At 38.1% G+C, this 22,339-nt stretch overlaps 1 protein-coding gene and 1 long non-coding RNA gene across 6 annotated transcripts; both read left to right on the top strand.

Annotated features, from left to right (window-relative positions):
* The first annotated feature begins 38 nt into the window (after positions 1–38).
* Positions 39–18,199, top strand: LOC120547041. Of its 4 annotated transcripts, none has more exons than XM_039782409.1 (5): positions 39–168; positions 6,373–6,679; positions 8,485–8,604; positions 9,909–11,230; positions 13,844–18,199. In XM_039782409.1, the coding sequence occupies exons 4-5, from the start codon at positions 9,998–10,000 to the stop codon at positions 17,444–17,446; spliced, it is 4,836 nt and encodes a 1,611-aa protein (XP_039638343.1). In that variant the 5' UTR covers positions 39–168; positions 6,373–6,679; positions 8,485–8,604; positions 9,909–9,997; the 3' UTR covers positions 17,447–18,199. The 4 variants fall into 4 exon arrangements, with proteins under 4 accessions (XP_039638343.1, XP_039638341.1, XP_039638342.1 ...); XM_039782407.1 differs by having other exon boundaries at positions 9,909–12,130; positions 14,702–18,199; XM_039782408.1 differs by having other exon boundaries at positions 9,909–12,529; positions 15,101–18,199.
* A 1,595-nt stretch (positions 18,200–19,794) lies between these two features.
* LOC120547043 lies at positions 19,795–22,283 on the top strand. 2 transcript variants are annotated; one of them, XR_005637020.1, is made up of 4 exons: positions 19,795–19,858; positions 21,233–21,328; positions 21,668–21,758; positions 21,930–22,283. It is a non-coding gene; the product is annotated as an uncharacterized LOC120547043 (long non-coding RNA). The 2 variants fall into 2 exon arrangements; XR_005637021.1 differs by lacking the exon at positions 19,795–19,858 and adding an exon at positions 20,394–20,644.
* The last annotated feature ends 56 nt before the right edge of the window (positions 22,284–22,339 follow it).

Genomic DNA, 22,339 nt, shown 5'->3' with positions numbered 1-22,339 from the left:
ATTATTAGACACTTTTATTTTGAAGGATCCCGAAATCATCACTTCCGCTGGAAACTGCATCGTTTCTTCAACAGATTTTACTCCTTGCATTTTATATTGAGACTTTTGAAAACTACACTGTCTTAACAAAGAAGAAGAACATCTCGGCGATTGTGCAGACTACATTCGGTACGTGTAACACTCGTTTATGTCGTCCTATTTCGATCAAGACTGAGGTTGTTAATAGAATAGATCCATGAGGATGTGCTTTTTCCCAAAATGAAATCCATGGCTGGGCTGGTCTGTCTATCCCCGGGATGCCAAACAATGCTTGATATCTTTTTATATATAAAATATACGCGATCATAAGTGCTAAATTTGAGTAGTGAAGACTCAGTGGAACCCACGAATGTTTTACCTGCTTTGTCGCTGTACAGAAAGTAGGCTAGATGTTTTGTAGCGTTAAGGGTTGCCATGTTGAGGGAGAAAGAAGCTAGCTTCACTGAATGCAAGGCCGTTAACACTGGCTGCACGACTTTACACTATTCCAGTGCTGGAAAAAAAAGTGGAATGTAGTGTTGAAATCAATATTTTGGAATAGTAATTATCGCGTTGGGGGAAATAATGGGAGTGCACGATTTTTTGGCAAAACAGGGAATGTCCTTGTTTAGTTATGTTTATTTCAATATTAACTTAAGTGGGACGTACGTATATTTAGTCAAGTACTCACCGGGGTGAAGTTAGTTTAATGTTTGACATTCGTCGGTTTTCACGGATGTTACCTTCAATAGGTCCTTGTCAAAACCTCCATTTTACTCAGTTCCAGGGTATGTTGGAGAGGTAGGCTAATATAGACAGACGTTTCACAATTATTTTTTTAACTCAAAATCACCAAAAATAACGACACAGTTTAGAGCGCAAATAACTAAATGTCTGTCCAAAGCGCCCGTCACAATAGACCTACTTAGGGACCATCGTAAAAATTGCAACTCCACTCATTTTAATCTTCATTAACTTTTTTGTTTTACAACATAGACATCTCAAACCACTTACATTAAAGAGAGGGAGAGCCATTAAACATTTCACACTTGTGAATTAGTAAAACATAAATATAAATAAAGATGTAGAGTGTAACCATTTTCTAATTAATGAATATATTGACATCAAACCACCTGTAATATGTCTCAGGCATCCTCCCAGAACTTTCACAGCTGTTAGTTTGTGAAAAACTCTTTAGCAAATCCTTTAGCATCCTCGTCAGTGACCTATTGTCTCTAAAATGCATATTTAAAGCTTTTCAATTTAATGGCTTTCTCATTTATGAATATAATCACATCAAACCACCTGTGATATGTCTCAGACATCTTATCACAACTTAAACAGCTGTTATTTTGTGAAAATGTATTTAGCAAATCCCGTAGCATCCTCATCAGTGACCTATTGTCTCTAAAATGCATATTTAAAGGTAATCAATTCAATGGCTTTCTCATTTATGAAGATAATCACATTAAACCACCTGTAATATGTCTCAGGCATCCTCCCAGAACTTTCACAGCTGTTAAATTGTGAAAAAGTCCTTAGCAAATCCCTTAGCATCCGCATAAATGGCATGTTGTCTATAAAATGCATATATAAAGATTATTATTTTAATAGGTTTCTCATTTATGAATGTATTGACATCAAACCACTTGCTATATGTCTCGGACATTCTCTCACAACTTTCACAGGTGTACGTTTGTGAAAAAAATACTTTGAAAATACCGTATCAATATCCCTGATCTGTCGGCTATTTAATGCATATTTAAAGATTATTATTTTAATAAGTTTCTCATTTATGAATGTATTGACATCAAACCACCTGTACTATTTCTCAGACATCTTTTCCCAACTTTCACAGCTGTTAGTTTGTGAAAACATCTTTAGCAAATCCCTTAGCATCCTCATAAGTGACCTATTATATATTAAATGCATATTTAAAGGTTAGCTGGGGCAAAGGCTGTTAAGTTGAGGTTCGATTGGACGGTTCCAGTTCCTACCTATTATTGATTGTTAATGATGCATTGCATACTTGAATGGCTAAATGGGCTGTTTCACACAGTAAGAGCTTTGTAACTTTTGAGACATATTAGAGGTGATTGTCCATATCTTCAGAAATGACAAACGTATTGAAATAACCTCTAAATCTGCATTTGTTACAAAATTTATTTTTACAAGTTTTTTTTCCACAAAGTTAAGTATGTGAGAGGTTGTCTGAGAAATGTAAGAGGTGATTTGTTCTCAGTAAATTCATGAATGAAAAACCTATTGAAGTGATAACTTCTAAATGTGCATTTTTTACACAATAGGTCACTGAAGATGATGCAGAATTTGCTCAGTACTAACAGCTAGAAGCTGTGAAAGTTGTGAGATAACTGAGACATGTTACATATGTTTTGATGTCAATATATTCATTAAAGAGAAACCTATTAAAATTATAACCTTTAAAAATGCATTTAATAGCCAACAGATCACTAATATTGATAAGGTATTTTCAACGTATTTTTTCACAAACTAACTGTGAAAGTTGGGAAAAGATGTCTGAGAAATATTACAGGTGGTTTGATGTCAATACATTCATAAATGAGAAACCTATTAAAATAATAATCTTTAAATATGCATTAAATAGCCGACAGATCATGGATATTGATACGGTATTTTCAAAGTATTTTTTTCACAAACTAACACCTGTGAAAGTTGTGAGAGAATGTCTGAGACATACAGGGCCGGTTCTAGCCCTTTGGTTGCCCTAGGCAAGATTGAGTTTTGTGCCCCCCCCCCTCAACCCCCTAGTCTTGCATTGCCAGATCTCCACAGCGCTGTGTCAGCAATGGAGTAGCAATGTATGTTCATTTTAGTTTCTAGCTTCCATGTAAGTTAGATGGCACCAACATTTGGTCTAATCATAACTGGTATAACCCCCTGAAAATTTTTAGCATTAAATACTTCATTTCCTACATTCTGGTGAATTTTTATGCACTTATTTTTGTTTACCTTTTTCTGAAACAATTTATACTGGAAACATCTTTATCTAAAGGGAAACATAGATTACAATCCAAATATAAAAACATAATGGAATATTTTGCAGTAAGGCTCTCAGACATTCTGTATTGCTTTCAACTATTTATTCTCCTGTAGATCGACTTTTCTAATTATATCTGAGTCACAACACATGTAGCCTAGGCATCATTTACTATTCTCCTTTTACTTTTCTTTTTGTTGAGGAAGTAACCTCCTTAAATGTGCATATTAAAATGATTCAACTGAATGATACATGAATTCATTTTAATGAATTAATAAACCCCTGGACTGTAATATTTTAGATGTGTTTGAGCAAGATTTCTGCTCATGTTCAAAACTTTGTGCACATTCAAAATACAGTATATCTCATCTGTGTTCTCTGAGGTTTGGAGGAGTCGTGATATTTTGAGAAAAATAAAGTGATAATACAATATGCTATTACAAGAATAAAGTCACTCTATTTCAGAAAATAATCCACCTGCACCATAGTCTGCTGTGCATTACGTGATTGCTCTGTTGATACGGTAGATCTCAGACCTCCTGACAGACACAGAGCCTTGTTTGGGACGCTGGTCTCTGAATGAGACAGTTTAGGGAAGAGGCTGTACACTCCCATCCTCCTCAATCAGATGTTCTCTATCATCTTTGTCTATGAAGGATACATCTGATATTAACCTCTTATCCTAATTGTAACCTAATATAATTAAACACACTAAGATGTTGGTGTTACTTAACACCTTTCAGTCAAAATGGCTAAACATGGTTTGCTTTAATTTTGATATAAGCTCACCTTGTCTCAAATCCAAAGAGGAGGATGAGGGGTCTGTTGTTACTCCACTCCCTGGTGGGACAGTTTCTGAAACTGAGGGCCATGTGTTTCACAATGTTAACATCTTCTTCTACTAAATCTGACATAACTATAATGTTGACATGATATGTATCTACCAATGATCTACCAAGCTACCTATGACACTGATTAGCCTATTATTGCTAATTATAGACATTATATAGCCTATTCATTTGAAATTAAACATGTTTTAAATAGGCTATTACAATGGTGTATTGGATGCAAACAGCGTTGTTAGTGTAGTTTATTTTACCTCAGAGTATAACCAAATTATCATTTGAAAGTGTATGTTCTGCTCTTTCAATGGGTTGTCTCAGTCCGTTTTTAGTACTAACAGTCTCGGAGATATTCAAGCAGTTTAGCACCATGGATTTCGTTTTCTAGTTTGTGCTCACCTTTCTTTGAAAAGAAGTCAGTTACCAATTGTTTCCCCTCATTCTGTTTTCTCTCCTCCTCCTGTCTATCCTTTCTTTTTGGTAGCATGATTTGGCTTTCTTTGAGAAAGACATTTCTACAGCAGAAGTTTGCGCTCCACCAGACGCCCAACTGAACTAACAAAATGCGTGCAGATGGACTAAACCATTTGGCACATTAGCTAGGGGTGATTGAGACCTTAGCTATTCTTTTTTGTATACAAAATGTAGTCAGTCAATCAACCAAGTTATTCAGCCAATACACTAACTTTACATTTGATCTGATATGCATTATGAAATTTTATTATGAAATAAAAATATCCAGGTAAAATAAAATATATTCCAGACTTTTCAAGGGCCCTCTCTCCCCTTGGCCCTGGTAATCAGTATTGGGTTTACCCCCAGTCCGACGCCCCTAGTGTCTGTGCCGCTGCTCGTCTCTATTTTTACAGCGAGAGTGGACACTAAGCGACGCACAGGTCTGCTTCAGAGCTCCGTGTGTCTGAGTCTGACCCGTAGACTGGAAACGTTGTGTAATGAAAGGTTGACAAGTAAACATGTGGCTGAGGGGGCGCCCTAGGATGATCATGTTTAATAAACACGTTTTATTTCGCTTGTTGTTCTAATTCGATTATTAATGGGAAGTAAACCTAAGGGCGACACGGCGCCCTCAACACATTTGACGCCCTAGGCAATCGCCTTGGTCGCCTATAGCAATCGCTGGCCCTGGTTATGCGGATGCTAAGGGATTTGCTAAAGACTTTTTCACAAACTAACAGCTGTGAAATTTGTAAAAGGATGTCTGACAAATGTTACAGGTGGTTTGATGCCAAAATATTCATAAATGAGAAAGCTGTTAAATAGAAAAGCTTTAAATATGCATTTTAGAGACAATAGGTCACTGATGAGGATGCTACGGGATTTGCTAAAGACTTTGTCACAAACTAACAGCTGTGAAAGTTGTGCGAAGATATCTGAGAAATATTACAAGTGGTTTGATGTCAACATATACAGAGATGAGAAAACTATTAAATACATAACCTTTAAATATGCATTTTATAGAAAATTGGTCACTGATGAGGATGCTAAGGGATTTGCTAAAGACTTAAACACAAAGTAAAAGCTGTGAACGTTTTGAGACGATGTTTGGAAAATATTACAGGTGGTTGGATGTCAATATATTCATTAATGACAAATGTGGTGAATTAATAATCTTTAAATTTGCATTAAATAGCCAACAGATCACTGATATTGATAAGGTATTTTCAAAGGATTGTTTTCACAAACTAAAAGCCGTGAAATCTGTGAGGGGATGTCTGAGACATATTTCAGGTGGTTTGATGTCAATATATTCATTAATCAGAAAATGGTTGTAACTACCGTCGTTATTGGTAACTATAGCCTACATCTTTAAATATTTTTATTTATTTTTACTTATTCACAAGTGTGAAATGTTTAATGGCTCTCCCTCTCTTTAATTGAAGTGGTTTGAGATGTCTATGTTGTAAAACAAAAAAGTTAATGAAGATTAAAATGAGTGGAGTTGCAATTTTACGACGGTCCCTAAGTACGTCTATTGTGACGGGCGCGTTGGACAGACATGAATTTGTTTTTTACCCCCATTCAGTTTCTTCAATAACATTCGACTACGTTACGAGTGTAGTATGTTGAGGACAGTTTAGGACACTGTATAAAAAAAAATCACAATGGTATTTGTTGTCGCTACCGATTTACGTGCGAAAACGGCACTTAAATCTACGTTCCATTGGCTGAGTCAGGGACCGTCTACAAATTACATTGCTCAGGCTGGTGACATAGACTACTGGGATATTTTCAGGAAAGAAATCTCCATAAATCAATAAAAAGACCTTTTTTCATTGTGATTGCTGTAGTACTTCCCAGTCACTCACTGCTACTTAGTACAGGTCACGATTTCCTGAAAAGACAATTTATATGGAAGCAGGACTCAATTTTCTCTGAAAAATATTCACCAATGTGGTAAGTTGGTGGTAAATGATCACTGCTCCACTTTGAAATAAATAAATCCACTTACATTTTTTAAATGTTCTCTTTCAGGTGCTGGGTTGTTTTCCATCTTGCCTCATTATTGGCTTTGTAGCCAACGTGGCTCCAAGAAACTCTGCTGGGTTCCTCCTCTCCCTACCCACATCACCCACTTGTACCTGGAATTGAACCGCATCAGTGAGATCAACTCCACCTCCCTGTCTGCCCTGGAGGATTTGCAGGAGCTGGACCTTGGAGGACAGCATGTCCGTCTTGTGATCAGGAACAACGCCTTCAGTGGGCAAAGACCCCTGAGGAAGCTGATTCTCGACATCACGGATTAGCAGTGGTGAAAGAAGTACTCAGATTCTTGCCAATGGTAGGCTGCTAGTTACTACAGGTCATATTTTATTCATATGTCACATTATAGTGAAACAGGATGGAATTAAAAGTTTAAAATATTAACCAAAATTCTATAAAAAGACCTTTTCTCATTCTGATTGCTGTAGTAGTTGCCAGTTACAGACTGCTACTTACTACATGTGCTCTTTTGCTGATATCTTGCATTATGGTGAAACAGTTTGCAATTAAAAGTTTTTAAAATATTCACCAAAAATAAAAAATAAAAATTTTCTCATTCTGATTGCTGTAGTAGTTGCCACTGGTAGGTTGTTACCTACTACAGGTGCACTTGGTAAATCACTATTTTCTACCACAAACAAGGCTCAAACCGAAGCATTGAGAACTTTGTAAGGTTACAGACAGTTTATTTAAGTAGTGCTGTCAGTTAAACGCATTATTAACGGCATTAACGCAAACCCATTTTAACAGCGTCAATTTTTTATCGCAAGATTAACGTTCTTTTTGCCCTTTTTGACGTTCTTTCTAGCAAACTTTGTAGTTTTTTTCACATGCTGTGGCAACAACTAGTAACGTTAGAAAAACTACAACACCACAGATCCGGATCTAGCTAGACTGCAAAAAAAAAAAAACAGGCACGCTGCACACACTTGTTTGGGCTTGCGAGCCGGCCAAAGAGTAGTAGGCTAACGTTACGTTTTGAGTGGATGGAGGATGAGACGTCAAAATGGATGCCAATAAGATTCTGAATGGAAAGTTTACTTTTAAAAAGTTGCCAAATGGTTCCATTGACAAGACCAAAGTGATCAGTGTGTTTTGTTGTCCTTTTAACTGAGCAATCATCGCGGTACGTCCAGTCTGAAATACCACTTGATGGCCAAGCACACAGCTGATGCGTGTGTCTGAAGCTGATGACTTCAGACAGAAGCACATGGATACCTAGCCTGGTTGACACCAGACCCTTCTCAGTTGTAACTGAGAGTGGGTCTGGGGAAGGTTAATTCACAGCGCATTTCTAAAGGGGCGACACCAATGGACGCCGCTCAAATGCCTCTGGGCGCAATTGGATAGTCCTTCAACCAATCAGTCCAACGATCCGGGTGACGTAGCAGCAACAGCGGCATCAGCGGGTTCGGTGGCCGTCATGTTGAATGTAAACAAGAAGCTGCTTGCCGTTGCTGCGCTATTGTCATCGTGTAAAGCCCGCCTCAACGGTTGTGATTGGTGCCTCGATTTGGAGAAATTGGAAATGGGCTTGAATGGGCTCTTGGCCAGACTGACTTGCAGAGCAAATCTCAAATTTTAAAATTTAATAAGAACAAACCTAAAAAAACATTTGCACAAAGCAAGGCGATCCACTTTTAAGATAAGATAAGAGCATTAAAATGAGAAAAAATAATGGGACAAAAAGACATCAAGGGGCATTTAGAATAGATACAAATGTACGATTAATTGCGAGTTAACTATGACAATAATGCGATTAATTGCAATTAAATATTTTAATCCTTTGACAGCACTATAAAAAGATAGATTAAAAAGACAGTAGTGTTCGTGTTTACATTCGGGAGCCATCTTAGAAAACAGTAAACACAAACGTCTTTATAATCTATCTTTTTAATAAACTGTCTGTACACTTACAGAATTCTCAATTAGATTAGCATGAAAAAATGTCCCAGAGAACGTTCGACTCGGTACACATATGTTATTAACCCCTAGGTTCATTTAGCACCGGAATTGTCCTTTTAAATTGTTGTTCCTATTTTTGGAGTGTCGTGCGAGCGTTATATACATGACTTAACAAATATTCAAACTTGTTTCATTCAGGGTTGCACTGTACCAGCACCGTCCCATCGCTGATTAGAGGATGTCCACCTAGCATGCAGACATGCAGTGTGCCAGACATGTTGGAGCAAGTTGTAGCTAAGCTAAATCATGTCTTACAAGGTATGTAGGAAGCTGAACTTAAACTAACATTTGCTAACTAAACAATGTTTATTGCATTTATTATATTCCATATTACACACTATGTGCAATCCTGTAATTTACACCAGCAAAAATAAAAATTGCGGTGATATTTGTAATGAGCTCAACTCTGCGGCCGACATCCAATCACCGTGGTATTGTGGTTATGATGTTATCATTATATTGAAAAGACCATCTTAAATAGTTAATACATTACTAAACATACTTGGTTACTGGCTATATGTGTAGTACACACATTTGTGATGGGAAAAGGATTTACTTATATATTAGTCCATTATTCGATTCCTTGTGATGCAGACTCTATTGCATATGAAAATAGTGAGGAGTGTTAAAGGAAGTTTTACTAAGTGCCCCACTAAAAAGCCCAATGTTACTCTAAAATGTTATATGCACAATGTCTTTTGATGAGAAATGCTGAATGTAAACATACCTTTTTTGCACAGAAACTCCACAAGTTTAACTTTAACGCTTTTAACCCAAAGTGACTTACAACAAATGCATTTAAACCATATAGGAGCAAGAGCTAGACATCATTAGATTAGATTCAACTTTATTGTCATTGTGCAGAGAACAAGTACAAAGACAACGAAATGCAGTTTGCGTCTAACCAGAAGTGTAAAAAAAATGCAACATAATATACATAAGTATAGATAGGTATAGACAGGTGGTACATAGGCAGGACAAGTAATATATTGCAGTGTTATAAGAGCAGAATAAATATGGCTATATAATATGAACAATGTATGAACAACATGTACAGATATGTGCAATGTAGTAGCAGTGACATAATAGTAGTAAGAATAATATAGATATATGCAGTGTATTAGCAGAATATATAATAAGAAAAAAAGTAAATATGGATATTTTCTATGACCCATATAGACAGATATGTACAGTATGGTACCGCTATGTACAGTTTGGTAACATAAGAGTAGTAAGAAGAAGTGTATGTGCAGGATGAATAGTATGAAGAGCAGTAGAATCTGGCTATGTATAGGTGTAATTACAGTATGTACACAGCTAGACATCATCCCAAATGCATGCATCCATTGATTTAAAACTAATATCGAAAAGCATGCGTTCAGTGCTTTTAAGGTTTGAGCTATGTGTTTTTCTTTTACTGAGGCATAAGTTTGCGCTAGTAAAGTTTTTTTCTAGAACTATGGTCCACCAAGTCCTAAATATAATAAGAACAGTGTATTGCTGAGATATAGTGTGTATCATTTATCCTTTTTTTTTTTTTCTTTCTTCTTAACTAAATACAGGAAAGGAAGACATAGAAGACCCAGAGGAACAGTAGATCACTACAGAGAGACAGGAGGGACGCCTGCAGTCTGAAGGACTACAAAAAAAGATGGATGCAAACAAAGTATGGCAGTGGCGCATTATGCATGTAAAGAAATTTTCGAGACATCCAGAACCATTCTATCACAGCAATAGAATAGGATTAAATTTTAATGTAGCATCCAAGACACAGAAAAAAAAAGAATTACAATTATTGACAAATGGTGTCATGCTTGAGATCTGTGACTTTGCTAAAACAATGAACAAGAATAAAATGCATTTTATCACAAACATTTTGGAGAACAATTTCGATCTTGGATTGGAAAATGAGCAACAGCGTGTTTATTTTACCAATCAAATTAAAATCAAAGTCAAAGACCGGAAGAGGTTATCTCTGCAAGATAAAAATGAAGTTTTTACTCTCTTTGACATATCATCTAAGCCAGAATGCAACAGCAATATGGCATCTACAGAGCGTAAGACAGAAAGTTTCCTGGTGGAAATTGATGATACTGATGATAGTGACTATGAAGATACATTCAAGTGTTCACAAGCAACATCCAAAGAATACATGAAGACCGAAATTCTTTCAGAGGAGATAAATGGAGCACATGGTGATGACAGTGAACATGAGGATGAATTAAAGTATTCAGGAGCACCGTCAGCAGAAGAACTGAAAGAGGATGTTCTTCCCTCTTTGTTCCCTTCTTGTGAAGAAATTGGTCTGAACCTAGACATTGGGTCAAAACAAAGTCTAGATCTAGGTTTGTTGACCAATGGTGTGATGTTAGAACTACTGCAGGTCACTAAAATACTGGCTGCATCCTTCAGCCGTATTGTTTTGGATGTGTTGGGGCACAACTTTAAACTTGATCTCGAAAGTCCACAGGAGAAAACTCGAGTTTTGTCCAAGATATTGTACATTCTGAACAGAAGAAAGCAACTTATGATCTTCGGCAAAGTAAGCCCAGAGTTTGAAAATAAGCCGTTTTCATTACAGAAAACACCCTTCAAAAGAAACAGAGGGTCAGCACTGTCCAATATGGAAGCCCTGCCGTATCAGTTTAAGGAAGTGACAAAAAGAAGGCAGTCTGATTTAAAAAGTAAACAGGAAAAAAGGGCTCTGTTGACAAGTGAAAGGGCGAATAAAAGGAGCAGAAGATGGCAGTCTAAAGACACCAAGACAAACATACCTTATCGTCCTGCTGATTTGTGCACCGGTCATACAGCAAAGGGAGATCATTGTTACAGTCATCCTCTAACAGAAACTGATCTAGACTACTACACTGGCAATGAACGTGACATGGAACAAGAGGAAATGGAAACCGAGAACAACTACACTTGTCCTCTAGGAGAGTCTGATCTAGACTCAGACGAAGTCCCAGATTCAGGAAACACTGGCAATCAGATTGACTTGCAAAGCACAAAAAGTTGTTCTCTGAGCTCGGACATTTCTAGAGAATCAAATTCAAATTGTTCGGGTATTTGTGCACCTACCCTCACTACCATTGACATCTCATCTACTTTATCAACTGTAAACTCAAATGTGAACCCACCATTTGTAAGTCCACCTGATGAAAGAGTGCTCTGTGGAGATGAAGAGCAAACACAGAATCCAAGAAAGTCACCAAACGAATGTGACATGGAACAAGAAAAAAGGGGAACAGAGAACAACTACACTTGCCCTTTAGGAGAGTTTGATCTAGACTCAGATACTGGCAATGAATTTGACATGGAACAAAAGAAAATGGAAACAGAGAAAAACATGTGGAAGTTGCGTGCTAACCGTGTAAAACAAATCCTCTCTTCATCAGAGTTCGGTCCATTCGACAAGTCCAAGAGATTTGGCCTTGAATTCAATGTTGGATTTGGCCTGAAGCAAAACTTCAGTGTAGACTCTTTGCCAAATCCAGTTCTGCTCGAAGTTGCAAAATTTGCCTTAGCAATGAATTCATCCCAACAAAATTTCATCATGGAGATTATTGAGTACAACTTTGACATCAGCCTGCAGAGTGAATACCAGAGAAATAGTTTCACATGTGAAATCATGAAAAGAATAAGACAACTGAAAAACTCTGAAGATGCAGTTAAATTCTCAAAAGATATCTTTGAACTACCTGATCCCATGTCATCAAAAAAAATGGCAAATATTAGTGTGGGCAGTGTCAATTCTGAACTTGGATACAACATATCGAGAGTGGAGGAGTGTGATGTTGCTCCCGGGTGTCCTGCTCATTCACATGCTGAAACCAAAGATCATATTCCAACCAACAGTATGGAGGTGTATCCCATCTGCAAGGAAATAGGTCTGAAGTTACATGTAAACAAACATCAACCAAACAAAAAACTGGATATCAGCAAACTGACCAATGGAGCAATGACTGAAGTGACAAACTTTGCAGAAACGTTGTGTGGGACATGTGAGCAAATCTGTCTTGACATCCTGAGACACAACTTGCATCTTGATTTGCAAAGTGGAGATTCTGATCTTGCCAGAAGTATTGTTGCCCGTATTCCTGCTATAGTGGAGCAAAGGAATCTAGTGGCCAGTGTTAAAAACTTAAAGAAAATAATGCGTACAAGAAAAGACTCCTTAGTGAAGGTGAAACTGGATTGCCAGAATTACCAAAATGTGGATTCATGTAGTGCTGCTTCTTCCCAGGCTGAATTCAAAGACCAAGATATAGGGAATTCCCCTGACACTAAACCTCAAAATGAGCTCAATTTAAAGCTGTGGAAATTGCGAGCCAATCATATTCAGCAAATCCTCTCAATACCTCATGAAGAACATTGCCCACTTTATTCTTACTCCAGATGCAAGAAAGTAGGCATTGATTTTAATGTAGGATCTGGAGTAAAACAAAATCTTGATCCCAAATTACTGACCAATGGCATCATGGTTGAATTAAACACGTTTGCCACCCTACTGCTGTCAGCCCAGAAACATTTCATCACGGAGATACTGGAGTATAATTTCCATCTGGATTTCAAAAACAAGCTATATCGCAATGCCTTTGCACAGCAAACTTTAGACAAAGTTAAAGTTGATGCACATAAAAGAACTAGCATTCGTCGAATGAAAATGCAGTTTGAACTCCCTGACATGAGGTACCTACAAAAACCTACTTATGAGAAAACTACAAATTGCCCCAAATGCTTTCAAGACAGAAACCAAGAGCTTCGTCAGGATGACTCTGACCCTGGTCTCATGCATCAACCTCGTCCACATACCATAACTGACGCAGTCACTGCAGATGCAAAGTGCACCGCACAAAAGCCTTCAAAAGATCCGTTCTCTAACTTCTCAGCAATAGAGGAAACGATAATGGACAGTTACCCTCGCTGCAAGAAAATAGGTTTGAACCTGTGTGTGGACAAAGAGCGACCAAAAGAAAAGCTTGACACGCATGCATTGACAAGGGGGGCTATGATTGATGTGGCTAGTTTCGCCAAAAAATTGTGTGCAACAAAAAGTGCCATCATTCATGCAGTCCTTGAACACAACTTCAACTTACGCATGCAGAGGCGGGACATTCGTATTGCACAGCAGTTCCTCAGAGCGACGGCACTAAAGGATGGCGGGCTGGCCTGGTTTAATGAAATTTTTGTTATTCAGTCATTTTCTCACAGACGACCTGGACATGTAAGTACCGGTAAACTGAAACGGGCAGCTGCCATGCAGAGAAGTGAATGGAAGGAAGCTATCAAAAAAAGAAAGCTGGCACTGCAAACAAAGATGAAAAGAGCCACGCTGCCAAGTCATAATATCAATGACGTAAAATCAAATTCAAATCGTCAAAATAAAGGAAACAGCTTTCCCATTTGCACTGAGATGGGTTTGGATCTAGATGTGACATCCAAACCAGATGAAAGAAAAATACTGGACTTAAAGCTATTGACCAGAGGGGTGTGTGACATGGAACAAGAGGAAATGGAAACCGAGAACAACTACACTTGTCCTCTAGGAGAGTCTGATCTAGACTCAGACGAAGTCCCAGATTCAGGAAACACTGGCAATCAGATTGACTTGCAAAGCACAAAAAGTTGTTCTCTGAGCTCGGACATTTCTAGAGAATCAAATTCAAATTGTTTGGGTATTTGTGCACCTACCCTCACCACCACTGACATCTCATCTACTTTATCAACTGTAAACTCAAATGTGAACCTACCATTTGTAAGTCCACCTGATGAAAGAGGGCTCTGTGGAGATGAAGAGCAAACACAGACTCCAAGAAAGTCACCAAACAAATGTGACATTGAACAAGAAAAAAGGGGAACAGAGAACAACTACACTTGCCCTTTAGGAGAGTCTGATCTAGACTCAGATACTGGCAATGAATTTGACGTGGAACAAGAGAAAATGGAAACGGAGAAAAACATGTGGAAGTTGCGTGCTAACCGTGTAAAACAAATCCTCTCTTCATCAGAGTTCGGTCCATTCAACAAGTCCAAGAAAGTTGGCCTCGAATTCAATGTTGGATTTGGCCTGAAGCAAAACTTCAGTGTAGACTCTTTGCCAAATTCTGTTCTGCTCGAAGTTGCTAAATTTGCCTTAGCAATGAATTCATCCCAACAAAATTTCATCATGGAGATTCTTGAGTACAACTTTGACATCAGCCTGCAGAGTGAATGCCAGAGAAATAGTTTCACATGTGAAATCATGAAAAGAATAAGACAACTGAAAAACTCTGAAGATGCAGTTAAATTCTCAAAAGATATCTTTAAATTCCCTGGTCGCATGCAATTAATAAATATGGAAAATCAGAGATTAAAGGAGTGTGACGTTGCTCCCGGGTGTCCTGCTCATTCACATGCTGAAACCAAAGATCATATTCCAACCAACAGTGTGGAGGTGTATCCCATCTGCAAGGAAATAGGTCTGAAGTTACATGTAAACAAACATCAACCAAACAAAAAACTGGATATCAGCAAATTGACCAATGGAGCAGTGACTGAAGTGACAAACTTTGCAGAAACGTTGTGTGGAACATTTGATCAGATTTGTCTTGACATCCTCAGACACAACTTGGATGTTGATTTGCAAAGTGGAGATTCTGATCTTACCAGAAGTATTGTTGCCCAAATTCCTGCTATAGTGGACCAAAGGAATCTAGTGGCCAGTGTTAGAGCCTTAAATAAAATAATGGGCACAAGAAAATTACCCTCAACGAAGGTGAAACTGGATTGCCAGAATTACCAAAATGTGGATGCATGTAGTGCTGCTTCTTCCCAGGCTGAATTCAAAGACCAAGATGTAGGGAATTCCCCTGATACTAAACCTCAAAATGAGCTCAATTTAAAGCTGTGGAAATTGCGAGCCAATCATATTCAGCAAATCCTCTCAATACCTCATGAAGAACATTGCCCACTTTATTCTTACTCAAGATGCAAGAAAGTAGGCATTGATTTTAATGTAGGATCTGGAGTAAAACAAAATCTTGATCCCAAATTACTGACCAATGGCATCATGGTTGAATTAAACACGTTTGCCACAGCACTGCTGTCAGCCCAGAAACATTTCATCACGGAGATACTGGAGTATAATTTCCATCTGGATTTAAAAACTGAGCTGTTTCGCCGTGCCTTTGCACAGCAAACTATGGAAAAAATTAGAAAGATTGCGCTTAAAAAATACAGCATTCCTCGAATGAAAATGCAGTTTGAACTCCCTGACATGAGGTACCAACAAGAATCTATTTATGAGAAAAATACATATTGCCCCAAATGCTTTCAAGACAGAAACCAAGAGCTTCGACAGGATGAATCTGACCCTGGTCTCATGCATCAACCTCGTCCACATACCATAACTGACGCAGTCACTGCAGATGCAAAGTGCACCACACAAAAGCCTTCAAAAGATCCGTTCTCTAACTTCTCAGCAATAGAGGAAACGATAATGGATAGTTACCCTCGCTGCAAGAAAATAGGTTTGAACCTGTGTGTGGACAAAGATCGACCAAAAGAAAAGCTTGACACACATGTATTGACAAGTGGGGCTATGATTGAAGTGGCTAGTTTCGCCAAAAGATTGTGTGCAACAAAAAATTGCATCATTCATGCAGTCCTTGAACACAACTTCAACTTAGGCATTCAGATGTCAGACGTTAATATTGCACATCTGTTCCACAGAGCGACTGCACTAAATGACGGCGGGCTGGCCTGGTTTAATGAAGTTTTAGTTATTCAACAGTCTTCTCACAGACAACCTGGACATGAAAGTAAACTGAAACAGGCAGCTACCATGCAAAGAAGTGAATGGAAGGAAGCTATCAAAAAAAGAAAGCTGGCACTGCAAACAAAGATAAAAAGAGCCACATTGCCAAGTCCTAATATAAGTATCGTAAAAAGATCAAAGACAAATGCTCAGAGTCAAATACCGTTTAACTGTTATCCTATTTGCACGGAGATAGGTTTGGATCTAGACGTGACCTCAAAATCAGGAGAGAAAGAAAAACTGGACTTGAAGCTATTGACCAGGGCTGCAGTGTATGAGATACATAAATTTGCAATTAAGAAAACAGGACACTATTTGCCAAACACTGTGTACAACATCCTTGACTATAACTTTGATCTTAGCTCACAACATCACAGGCGCTGGGAATTTTCCATAGCAACTTCATCCAAAATCCAAACCATGGTCAAGCAATATCGTAAAAATCGAAACAGACCAGACGAGGTCTTCAACTTACCATTTGTGTTTGCATCCGAGGCTTCACAAAGGTTTGTAGAGAAGAGACTATTTGAGAAACGGAAAAAGTATTCCCGGGAAGAACCATACAAGAAAAAGGCTGAGGGAAGGTTTGTGCGCCAAGTGAGATACCATTCAGGTGTCAATCGCATCCATTTTCGTGGCGCTTTGTCCCACGATCTGTTGGATCCTGGGACATTAGAGCAGATGAATGGGAGTCTTGGAAGTGGAGGTCCTCTCCAGAGAATCCTACAGATTAAAGAGGAGAACGACGATCCACATTATGGCAATATGAAACAAGAACCGGACACTGAGGAAAAATACCGTCCACATTCTGAGGATGTCAAAACTGATCCTGGCACGATAGTGCAGATAAATGGCAATCTAGTGAGTGTTGGCTGTGGCAGTCCTCTCCAGAGAAACCTACAGATTAAAGAGGAGGAGAATCATCCACATCATGGCTATGTGAAACCAGAACCGGACACTGAGGAAAAATACCGTCCACATTCTGAGGATTTCAAAACCGAATCAAACGCTGAGGATGTCGAGCATTTAGTCCCAGGTGAACCTACAGGACCCCTTGCATATACTTTATTAACTTTATGGCCGAACTCTGAAAGTCAGAAAACCGTATCAGAACACGAGACTGTGAGTCAAATAAAAACCGAATGGGACACTGAGGGTGTGAAGTATTTAGTCCCCGTTGAAGCAGTAGGGTCACAGGAATACTACATGGTAACCATAGGTCAGGGCAATGAGAGCACATTGATAAAAGAAGAGCAAGAAAATGTGTCCGCTGACTCGCACCATTATGGAGTTCACAGAAAATGAACTGGACATCTAAGAGGAATGAGTTCCTAATGTTCTAAATTATAGTTGACACAAGAGACAGGTGTGTCTTACACTAAACCAATGCTATAAGCTGCCTTCATTGCTATGAAAATGTATTCCATGTTGAGGGAGAATGTAGATGATAATTTCAATGCTGCAGAAATGTATATAACACAGTTAAACTCTTACTCAAGAAATGGATGCCCAAAAAGATAATAGATTTGACTAAAATGTTTCAGTGCAAATGGCTGTCTATGTAATGCCTTGAAGCTGTGAAGCTTGGTTCAAAACAAGACCTACCACAGTTGGAAAATGTTTAAACTAAGGTTTCCTTTTCTTAAGTGGTCAGCTTTTGGTCATTTCTTAAGTTTGTAAAAATCTTTTGACACTAACCTTTACTTTGTGGATAGCAGGTTTTTGTACTATAGCTATATAGTCATCTGAGGCATTATGGTCTGTTTTTCAAAGTGCTTGTTCTCCTGTCAAATATTTTTCACTTTTTATTTTTCATTAGTACCTTTTTATGATTCATCATTCATTTTTGTTTTGTTTATTAATAACACTTTTGTATATTACAAAAACTGTTACTTTCTTGAAGCTGTAAAGTAAAAGAGTGCATCAGTAATTTTGTTCATTTTTGTATAATACAGATATACACTATAGAAAGGAAAATGACCTGGATCTTGATGACTAGTGTATTTCTCATTGCCATTTGAGTACAATATGTTTATATAAAATTGTGAAAGCACCCTTTCTGCGTTGTCCGTGTTCTTTTCAAATATTATGAACTTGTCCATATAGGATATGCGTGTGTCTTATGATTATTTGCTTATTGTGGTGCAAACAAAGGTCTCTGATCTTTTGTATGTGCTTAACGCTGCTTAAAGAGTATTAAACACCAACTGCCCCATCTCCTATTGTCATGCATCCTCAACTCAACCAATAATAGTATCAGGTCATTAAGGTTATGACAGTTAACTTGTAGATGTAATACTCAAAGTTGGCGGTGCTCCACACCAGCTGCATTCTTCTCGTTTTTTGGGGGGCAGAAAAGATTTTCCAGACTCCTCGAAGCTCAAAAACCAGGAAGATGCAATTAACTACAGATATCTGCATCTCAAAGGAATTCCCTCTTCACATAGGCAAGATAGGGACAAAAGGTAATTATGGAAAGTTGACTCAGCAGAATTCTAAAGTAAACCCCAAATAGGCTTTGGATACAAAATAGTACAACTTTGACTTTAGCCCGTTATGTACACATCTCAGTAATTAGTGTGAATGAACCACATACCTTGGCTTTGACTCTGCCCAGTCAGTTCATCAGCAAACAGCAAGAACACTTAGGTCAAGTGGTTGTGCTTTCAAAGTAAAAGTCTTTAACCCTTGTGTGGTGTTCGGGTCTGTGGGACCCATTTTCAATGTTTGCTAAAAGAAAAATTATGCTATTTATTATTTACTTATTTATTCTCATTAGCCTTGGCTCAGTTTCTGTGAATAACATAAAAATAACTTATTTGCAATGACACATGGTATCTTGTTTGTTTTTTTACCTTTTTTATAATTGAATTTCCTTATTTTCTCACAAAAAACAGGGGAGGGGAGGGGGGTTAGCTGAGTTCACCAAAAGTGGTTTGACATTAATAGGTCAAAAGGTCAAGCCGCATAATAGATTTATAGCATTTTCTAATATTTAAAAATATTTAAAAAATCAGAGGATGTTTTTTTTTTTTTTTTAATGAAGCTTTGTGTTATGTGTATGAGGGTTAGCTGAGTTTATCAGAAGTATTTTGACATGAATAGGTCAAAGTGGCAAGCCGCATAATAGATCTTTAGAATGTGTCGAATATCCAATGTCCAATATAAAACCAACTTTACCACGGTCTGACACCGAGATGCATGTTGTTTGGTAACTGGTGTGGCGCTGCCATTATTCTCTTAATTTCCACTTCGACATTTTTTTTTTATTTCTGCCATGGTTCGGTGCATTCACCGCCCGGTCACCATTTGACACTCTGGGCATTTTCTTTTATTGCTTATCAAAGATGACAAAACTACAATTGCATGCTGCACTTGCTTGCATATATGTAAAACTTGTTTTATACCAGCAGATGGAGCCAGTGTTTATAAAATGTTTACATCAGTATATACGATAATTTGTCGATGTGTCACTCACTACAGGGAGCTGTTGGTTGCTCTGGAACAGGGGGTGCGTGACATGGACGGTCTCCAAACAAACATTTATTAAACACAGAGTTGAAACAGTTTTAACTAACAGACATCTTATTTTGTGCCTTGTTTCCTTTTCCTGTTTTCTGCTTCTTTATGTCATTTTATAATTAGATCGACATTGTGGTGGGAACACCCGGCAGACTGGACCCAAGTCCGCTTTCTCGTCCTGGATGAGTGTGTATGGTCAGTGTAACGCTTATCAGTTCAATTTTCTAAGCACAAAAACGGACATTTGGAAAAACAGAAAAATGGGTTCCAATATCCAATTTTTCATTTTTTTCCGCCTTGACAAATTAAAATATTGGATCTTTAAACTGTTTTTCCAATAACCAGTTTTCATTCAGAGGATCAGAAATTACAAAATTGCGTCTGGGCTCCAATTATTCAATACTGCAATGGTATCTCGGTCCGCCTAGCTACGTCCCGCCCCCCACTCGAAACCATCAGTTGTGCACCTCTGACCCTAAAGTCTGTCAGTTTTTGTATTTTTTGGTCTATATGGAATTAATGACCTGCATATTCCGCAAAGTAGAGGAAGAGAATACCATTGCAGTATTGAATAATTGGTGCTCAGACGCAATTTTATAATTTTCTCAATTTCTGATCCTCTGAATAAAAAACAGAAAATTGGAAAAATAGGTTAAAGATCCAATTTTTGAATTTGTCAAGGTGGGAAAAAAATGAAAAATTGGATATTTGAACCCATTTTTCTGTTTTTCCAAATGTTCGTTTGTGCTTAGAAAATTGAACTGATAAGTGTTGCACTGACTGTGTATGTACAACACATCTAGAGTCCTTCCTGTTACATCAGAAGCATTTTTTTCCCCCAGCCTACAAAGTACAGATACTGTTTTTGTAAATGGTTGATTCACATAGCATAACAATCCCTGAAGTCACTCACTTTTTTGTCTTTGTTCTCTGCGTCCCTCAGGACGGCCTACTGTCCACAGGCAAACAACCCACTTAAAGGTGCTGATTTAGGACTTAGCCATAAAATTAGAACATCAACAACTTCTCAGTCCCTCCCCCCTTTCCGCTAAAGCCCAAAACGGCCTCCTAAGCCCCTCCCCCCACAAGGGAGAATGAATGCGTGTGCATGAGCAGTGATTGACACGCAGTTAGACACACACCCTGGTTCTTATTGGTGCATCTGAACAGGGAGCTGTGGATTTTTGCAAATCACACTACAGGCTGTAGGTGATACCAGAAGACCCAGATTTTTTTTAATGACCTGCTTCATGTAGTTCTACTGGAACATAGGGTCAGTTTCAGCAAATATGACAGAAAGTTAGTTTTATGAGGCTTACCTACTGCACCTTTAACTGACAGTCAGAGCAGTTGTGGTGCATTTTTTTCTATGTTAAACAACTATTTTGTATATACTTTTGTCTGTATTTATAGTTTTTTTTCATATTAATGTTCAATAGGTTTGTTTGTTTATGTGTGCACCACACCACCAAGGCAACTTCCTGTTACTTACTTGACAATACTAACTGACAATTATTTTTTGATTACACATTTGAAAATAGGTCAAATTGAATTTTTCTCTATGTGCAGGTGTGGTACCATGTTTGCCCGAACTGAGGCAGAGGCTGCTACAACACCCAGCTGAAGGAGGATGGAGGTTGCACCATCTGGTACAACGAGAAAGAGGTGAAGAAAGGCGCACACAAATACTTAATCAAACTGAGGTAGCAAGTACAATTTGCTATTTGAAATACGACAAAGAGAGCATTTTTAAGTGATTTGATAGGAAGCAGATGCATTTGTCATCTTGGTAGAAATGGCACCCTTGGGTTTGTAGGGTGTGTCTGATGTGAAATTGAAAACATTCATAGTCAAACCCTAGTGAGCAGTAATGTTTTGCTCCATTTCTGAAGCGCTGAAAGCTCAAGCACACACACACTTTTGACCCTGTCACAATATGACATCATTTGTCACTAGCCATTGCGGACTCTCAATTCTGTCCTTTTCCCTTTCCTCTCACCACAGCTCCTGTCAGATATTGAGGAGCATCTAAAGTGCATAATCACCCAGTGTGAGCCATGACATCAAAGTACCTGTGGATGATTTTGATCGAAAGGTCAGTATGATGCATTGGGAGGTATGTGTATGAGCATATTGCAAATATTTTAGCAACACTAGTAGCATTACTTTATGAATAGTTATCAATCATCCTGTACTGTGCTAAACATGTATTACATTCACTGCTTTTATGTTGAGCTAGACCAACTAAACTGTTGCTCTTTCCTAGGTGGTAACTACAAGGGTCACGTGGATATTCTGGCCCCATCGGTCCAGGAGCTGGCTAACCTCGAGAGAGAAGCCCAATCTTCCTTCCTTCACCTGGGATACATGCCAAACCAGCTTTTCAGAGCTTTCTAAACACACCCCACTCCTTGGCCTTCACTACACTGCTTGAAAGAATAGTATGGAATGGAATGGAATCCTTGACATGTAATGCAAAACCTAATTTGTTGGATTTTTGTGTTGTCGTTTTCTGATTGATACGGTTTACTAAAATATTGAAGTTTAAGAGTAATTGGCTAAAAAGTCTATGTAATTAAGTGTCTGTTTTCTTTCTTGAAATAAACGTATAGCCTGCTCAGTTTTGGGTTTATATTCTTATTCTTTTTTGCTCCTCAGAAAGAAGGACAATTACAT

Source organism: Perca fluviatilis, chromosome 18 (genome assembly GCF_010015445.1).
Source record: "Perca fluviatilis chromosome 18, GENO_Pfluv_1.0, whole genome shotgun sequence".
Classification (NCBI taxonomy): domain Eukaryota; kingdom Metazoa; phylum Chordata; class Actinopteri; order Perciformes; family Percidae; genus Perca; species Perca fluviatilis.
The sequence above is the reverse complement of the archived record's forward strand: the minus strand, read 5'-3'. Positions and strand labels throughout refer to the sequence as shown.